The 7,498-nt window shown below is 35.7% G+C and overlaps 1 protein-coding gene across 1 annotated transcript; it reads right to left on the bottom strand.

Moving 5' to 3' along the window:
- Positions 1-7,264, bottom strand: LOC103985785 (protein S-acyltransferase 10). The gene is made up of 11 exons (XM_009403616.3): positions 7,100-7,264; positions 6,901-7,015; positions 4,857-4,931; positions 4,676-4,747; positions 4,450-4,584; positions 3,486-3,519; positions 2,481-2,590; positions 1,610-1,696; positions 1,289-1,372; positions 368-433; positions 1-268 (listed from the first exon to the last, which is right to left on the bottom strand). The coding sequence occupies exons 1-11, from the start codon at positions 7,182-7,184 to the stop codon at positions 94-96; spliced, it is 1,038 nt and encodes a 345-aa protein (XP_009401891.2). The 5' UTR covers positions 7,185-7,264; the 3' UTR covers positions 1-93.
- Positions 7,265-7,498: the final 234 nt, after the last annotated feature.

Genomic DNA, 7,498 nt, shown 5'->3' with positions numbered 1-7,498 from the left:
TTTCAAAAACACAAGGAGAAGAAATAATAAATGAGAGAATTACAGCATTTGATACAGCAAGTGCAGGCCAAAGAAACATCAAACAAGAATTCATCAACAACACTTGCAAGAAATGATGTCCACACAAGTGTAAGGTCTGGCTCTTGCTTCCAATTCCTCCATTGGTGGGACAGCTTCCAGAGTGTACATGCTGTCCCTGGAGCAACAAGATGTATACAGGTTCTTGCAAATGCCTCTGCTAAATGGATGAACCTTCTTTGGGATTCCCCTACAAATCATAAACATTCAGTATCTGCTTATAAGTACAATTAGCAATGAGATGTCATCATAATAAGCTGAGGTATGGAAACCAGAATAGTGCTCATACCTTAGGTACAAAATGCGCCGCCTTCTCGCCATTTCATAAGTAGTTTGATTTGTTATCATTAGGTAGCTGGACCAAAGATCATCAAAAAAGAAAAATTAGTGAAACATTTGGGTTTATGATGCCATATCATAATTCTTCCACAAAGTATTATATGCAGATGGTAAGTGTGAATATCAAGTGAAATCCTGATTTCAACCAATCTTCAACCTGGAGAGAAAATCTCATCCAAATTCACAATGAGGTGCCGTCACAATCACAACAGACCAAGACAAAGCAAATAATTAGGTCCTAGTAAACGATTTTGAAACAAAAAAATGAAAAAAAAAAAAAATGCTAACTTCTATGGTAATGTGCCATTTGGTCCAAGTTAACTGTAAGGAAAAAATCTAAGACTTGTCACAGGACCAGATTGATAAACATGGATATTGATCAAATTCCATGGGTAACACAAGGTCCATAAGAATCTAACTTCATGCCTCTCATGAAAGTAAATATTGTTATAATCAATGGGCTGCAGTGATCAGAGATATGTGGAACTAAGTTGAAATTGAAAGGGAACTTTAATGAGCAGAAGAAGAAATATGAGCAAAGTTGTCGATCATTTTATTGAGAGCATACACAAAGAAGTGGAAGGAACACGACATGGCTGAAAACCTATCTCCCAAATAGAAGTATCCATAGCTGAGAACTTCGATTCCTTTACATGGCAAAGGGAACATATTTCAGGGAGCATTTTCCTTTTGCAGACCCAATCTCATTCACCTAATTCTCCAAAATACTAGCTACATAAATCACTAAGAACGTTTAGTATAATATCGGATTTTGCTTACATGGAGAAAAATAGGTTAAATGCATACTGTAATGAACTAAAAACACTACAATTAAATGTAAAATTCCAACAATCATGAAATCTGATCTTACCTGTGGAATAGGAGCAGTACAAGAAGAAAGATGAGAGAAAACACCAATGCAGTTAACAGTACTATGGCGATTAAATCCTTCCACCTGAAAAGGCCATTTTAAGCAGATGTTGTGCTAATTTTCCAAAGAACGAGAACAAGGGCTTAGAACACAAAATTAATTGTCAGAACCCTCATATTCACATTTCTCCTGTTAAGGGACGTAAACTAATTGTTAAGGTCCACAATTGTTAAGACTTTTAAGGACATGCAGTTTGAACAAGGGCTTGAATCAACTACTCAATTTTAGATACTACAAGTTATTCGATGGGAGAAACCATACCATGTCTTCATGAGTTTTGAGCGCAAGAATGTGATATATAATACAACAGTCCAGATGCAAAGGATTGTTTCTACAAAAATGTACCACCTACCAATAGATTCCCAAAACAATTCATTAGTTTTTCACCTACAAAATCTCCATAAAAGAAAATAATACAACAACCAGACAAAATTACATATATACATCACTATGTGTTTCTTTAGAGAGTAAAGACGCAAGCAAAACAACCAAGTCCAGCAAGGAAAAAAGTTATGTATGAAGTAGAAGAATAGGAAAATGCTTGATGCGCTTAGATGATATGAAGCATAATCCCAGTAAGCTTTGCATGCCATGAGGCATTTAAGATTAGAAAAATTAACATGGAGACTAAGAAAGACAAGAACAATATTAAAAATAACAATTTATAAATATGAAAGATGATCTACTCACAACCTAAGGAAACAGAGTCCAAGATACAAGTCAAATGATGCTAGTATCAGAGGTCAGCATTTGGCAATGTGGTGTTAAATAGCCAAGTTGTTCACAGGAATCAGGTCACAGGACTCGATTGTGGATGCATGATGGCAGCAGTTGCAATTCCGATATTCAGTTTGGCAAAGGATTAATCAATCTCAAAAAGTGGCTTCAAATATGCACAAGAAGCATGCAATTTTATGCTTTGTTATCATGTAACTAACTTACAGCAATACATGAATAAAAATATAATTGATCAGCAAAAAAACATTAAATTAACTGGACCAGAAACTACCACAAGTAACATTCTTTTTTTCAAGTAATAAAATGTTCTTTTTAACATAGAATTCCAGATACAATGGCAATCAATGAGTTTACATGATAGCACCATAAAAATCCACTTTTGGAGTGAACTCACCAAAACCGGCAGTGATTCCTTTGCCCAATGCAAGTTCCTAGCCAGACACAGTGATGATCAAATTGAAGGACACATTTATCACAATCATGACAGTGTTTTGAGCGTGGAGGCTGCACATATGTAGCAAAGCGTTTAGTATATATTGCAAACTTAAATAGAAAGTACAATTGGATGAAAACAGAGATGCTAGCTTGGAACATGTAGGTTAAATGAAAATATTTCCATGGATATTAGCTTAAACACAGATCAGTGCTACCTTTGTTCAAAAAATACTATAGCAATGTAACCAAATTCAGAAGTCTCGGGCATAACCAGGCATTTAACTAATACAAATCAAGTACAAAGCGAATCTGTTTACAATTGCCTGAATTTCATCATTTGAATCCAGAAGCAAGCTTAAGTTTAATATCTAAATAACTAAATAAATATAAACACAACATAGAATAAAGAGAGAGAAACAGAGAGGAGAGAGAGCTGAGCTAGTATTTTTCTAGAAGAATTGATGCTTCAATTCTTCGGTTTGAAAATCAAACATGGAGTTCAATATAGATGATCAATTTAGGTGAACATGATTTATTATATAATAGATGGAAAGGTATTTTAAGAGCACAGAAAACATTTGATATTGTAAACAATTTATAAATATCAAAATACTTTAAATTTTAGCATGCATGCATTTAGTATCAATTGAAACAATTTCAAAATAGAGTCTAGTTTAGAATGGACTAGAATATGATGACTTTCATCATACAGTTGATCAACAATATCGATTGACTAACAGACAAAATTGACATTAAGCACCGGATAAGTTTGCATATTTATTACATGTGCAAGTGAAGTGTAAAATAGTGACAACAAGTTTGGAACAACTAAAGGACAAGAAAGCACTGAGAAGCAAGTACCAGTATTTTATACAGATATATTAAATAAAAAAGCAATCTAGAGATTGATTTTCCAAAGCAGACTTCTTGTTGAGTGAGGTACTATAAAAAAATCAGATATTACCTGAATGATATTACAGTAAGTGCAAGTCCAGTTCCTGTAAAACCAAAATGATAATGCATAATGAAATTGAAATTGGTCAATTATTAAATCTTAAATAAGAATACAAATTATGTAGACACTTCACTTTACATAGCATGGGCTACAGTATTACAAGATGCCACTCACACCATCTATGTAATGTTGTTGACCAATTTGGACCAATACCAGTCAACTCTCTAGTGAAACAACTCAAAAGTCATTAAATCAAGATAAAAAAACTAGGGCTAGAAAAGGACTCTGGTTAGTCTATTTGTCTTTGGAGCCTTCCCTCTTTTTTTGTCCCTAAGTGGTACAATTCAGAGCAGCATATCATACAAGTTCAAGAAGGGAGTAATATGAGACTAATATGTGAAATTTCAATCAAGGTTCGTCGTACCGTAACATACTGCTCAATATGAGTGGTGCATACCGATCTGACAAGGGACTGGTATGGACGGGACATCAATATGCTCCCATTTACTATGTGTCGATATGCTCGATATGGCTCGGTACAACTCGGTATGTACCATACCAATAACTGATCAGTACACCGGTATGGACTAGTAAAGTGAACCATGATTTCAATATTTTGTAATAATTATAAATCCTCAAAAATATTAAAAAATTAAAGATATTCTAGCTAAATTTAAGCAGAGAAAAGATTACTTACAAGTTATATCAATTAATCTAACATTCAATCTAACCATATTTGGTCATGGTTTGTCTTTACACATTCCACTCTTCTCCATTGTTGTTTTCAGTGACATTCCCTCGGCGAATAGAGGGTAGTGACATCAGATCCAGTTACATGTATTGTACTTTTGCTAGTGGGCCTTTTCTTTTTTCCTTTTTACAATTAGTGATCTAAGAATATAATATAAAGATGAGCTTGAAATAGTTATTATTATAACATTATATGCTTCTCATTGCAATAATAATAATATACCTGATGGCTGATCCAGGAGGGTAGAGTTCCATAACTAGCTTTTCCCATGATAATGAAGGCAAGCGGGAATTTTGCCTTTCTAACTGATTATTCCTTGTGGAAGAAACTAAGTTCCCATTTCTTGCATTAGACTGTCTTTGCTTGAACATTAGAAAGATAGAAAAATAAGATGCCAACAAAACTTCAAGTCCATATTAATACAATCATGAAATGACTATGATCTTACTCTACAATTGCTGGTGAGTTTATAAATGTAGTGTTGCTGCCATTTTTCACCCTCATTGCATCAATGATGTATCTAACAAGCAGGAATGTAAAAAAGAGGCACCCATAAGGCACTTTTGCTCTGATGGAAAACAGTATGTGATTTTTCAAAGGACAATCATGATAAGCTTAGATGTCATTACCCTGGGAATGAGCCAGATGTAAAGAAATATTGAACTAGAGTAACCAGAAAAACCATCAGATAAACTGTGATATACCTACAAATGGACCACATTCAAGGTAAAAAATGGTAAGTAACATAAATTAACTAAAGCAGCAAGCAAGAAGTGTAGAGAATAAAAGGTAATACAACTAGAATGTGACAGCTATAAGTATTTTTGACCCAAAGAATATTACGATAATAATGCAGATGGCCTCATCATTAAAGATTGAGAGACAAGAAATAGCAAAATTGACAAAGTTCAGATAATAATGCAGAAATTTTCATCAAACAAAATAAAATAAACTAATTAGTAAGAACACATCAAGCTTATTTATAGCATCAAATAAAAATCACTACCAAAACTTATGTACAAATTATAGTTGGAAGGAATCAAAGATAAATGCATGAGATTCAACACAGTAAACTTGCAATTTGCATTCCAGATGAAATGTCATCAGTGAGAGACACATGAATAAATAATAGGAGAATCAATTATTTGTCAAGCAGGAAAGATTCACTACATTCTCATGCTGAAAACAAGGAAAAGAGAACTCATACAGACAAGTGGCGACGAGGACCTAACAAGGAGCAGGATAGAAAAAGACCATGGTTGAACATAGATAATATCAATGTATTTATGTAGTGCACAAGGCAGATAACAAGTGTCAAAATTCTAATTCATCAGAAAAGAATCGAGTTAATTTCTCAGTGGAAAATATTAGAATTCCAATCTCAGAGAGAAAACAGCTTTTAATGAAAATATTAACAGCCTTCTGAGAAGATAACATCAAAATGCCCACCATGACATCCATAAAGTGTTACATAACAGAACATTACAAGTGCAAGCAGGAGAGAGGCTTTATTGGATGTTTTTTAAATTTTATTAGATGTTGAATCATGAATGCATGTTCACTCATCAAAATTATACTACAGTAGGATTCTTATGCTTTCGACTTGATTATAGGGTTTTGACCTGTTATAAAGTTTGCTCTCATTACATTGCTTTAAAAGGAGAAGAAAGAGTTCTCTAGATAGGTTGTTAGGAAATTTTGAAAGAAAAGCCTAAATCTTGAAGAACAATATAATATTTGAGCCAACTCTCTTCAGTTATCAACGCAGAGGTGGCCAGCTGGTACAGCATCGCCAACCCCAGATGATATGAAAATATTAACAACCCCGTCATTGTTGCCTCCTACAGTGCATGTGCCTCTCTGTGAATAAAAGAATGACCATTATGACAAATTAACAATCATATGAATACCATATTTGCTCACAAATTTACTGTCACTCATCATGGTCCACATGGAACATTTAAAACACCAGTTAACATCATTGATGCATGCAAAAAGACAGGGAATATGGTGCAGTACGAGCGGAAGTAAAGAGAAAAAAGATTTCCATAAAACTCAGATATCTAGGATACTATAATTGTCTGACTTGCTAATCCAATAATTTCCACAGAATGGTCCTAGCCATATACGGTGGCTGTTATTAGTCAATCAAGTTATAAATAAGCTTATTCTTTCTGTACTTTCCCAAGTGAGACAATGTGATGCTACAATCTCCACTCAAATGCCTCACAGTCTCAATGGGACATCACATTCAGAGATACACCAATTTGGCATTCATTATTTATACCATCTTGATACATGCTACCCAAGTAAAATGCCTAAAAGGTCAATCAAAATAACCATTCACAGAGCCCAAAACTACTTGACAACAGTTGAATGGTCAAAACACAGAGAGTCTTGACAACACCCATCTTCGGTGCAACCTAAAGCTAAAAACTAGCGTAGAAACGGTTTCGAGCTGACAATAGTTGACAAAGACACACGAGCTCCTAAAATTTGAGCTTCATTTATCACAAAACGAAATCTACAAGTCCGCCAACTCAAAACCTTTCTTCTTCTCTTCCACATAATATCCACAAAAATTACATCTTTGCTACACCTAAACTGACAATCTAAACAGCAAAAGAAATAATGATGATAGCAACAAAGAGGGAACGGGATTTCATAGACTACCAGGGCTCCTCCCTTGACTTGCGTATCAAATTGGCATCGAAGAGGAAGATAACGCCTACGAACGTTATATGTAGCAGCACTATCACCGCCTTCAATCCACAGGAAGATCTACTCGCTGCAAAATACCCCAAAACATTGCCAACCAAACCAACAAAGAAACCCACAAAGATGGGGTCTTTTTGGGAGAAGCAGGTCGTACCGCGATCGAAGAGGCCAGGACAGAGCAGAGAACAGTTCTCGGAGAGCTTCTCGCGGGCGTAGGAGAAGACGCCGACGGCGGCCATCGGACTCAAAGCAATCCAAGATTCGCCAGAAGAGGCGACAAATCAAGATCGGGGCGGCACGGTCCCTCCGTTGGTTCACGTGCTGGAAACCCAAAACAAAAGGGTGCAACGTGAGCCTCGTGAATCGAGGGCCCGCGCAAAACAACTCCTCGTGGGGACGTGTTCGTTAGACTTGTGGTACCAAATGGTGTTTGGTGTTCGTATAAAAATAGAATACTCTAAAAAGGGGTCCGCCCTCGCGTCGGGCCGGATGACGGTGCGATCCGGATCATGTCTTGAAAGACCACCAAGCGTTAAGTACTAAAGCCAATGGA

The sequence above is a fragment of the Musa acuminata genome, chromosome BXJ3-5 (assembly GCF_036884655.1).
Source record: "Musa acuminata AAA Group cultivar baxijiao chromosome BXJ3-5, Cavendish_Baxijiao_AAA, whole genome shotgun sequence".
NCBI lineage: Eukaryota > Viridiplantae > Streptophyta > Magnoliopsida > Zingiberales > Musaceae > Musa > Musa acuminata.
Note: the sequence above shows the minus strand (reverse complement) of the source record. Positions and strands in the feature narration are given on the sequence as shown.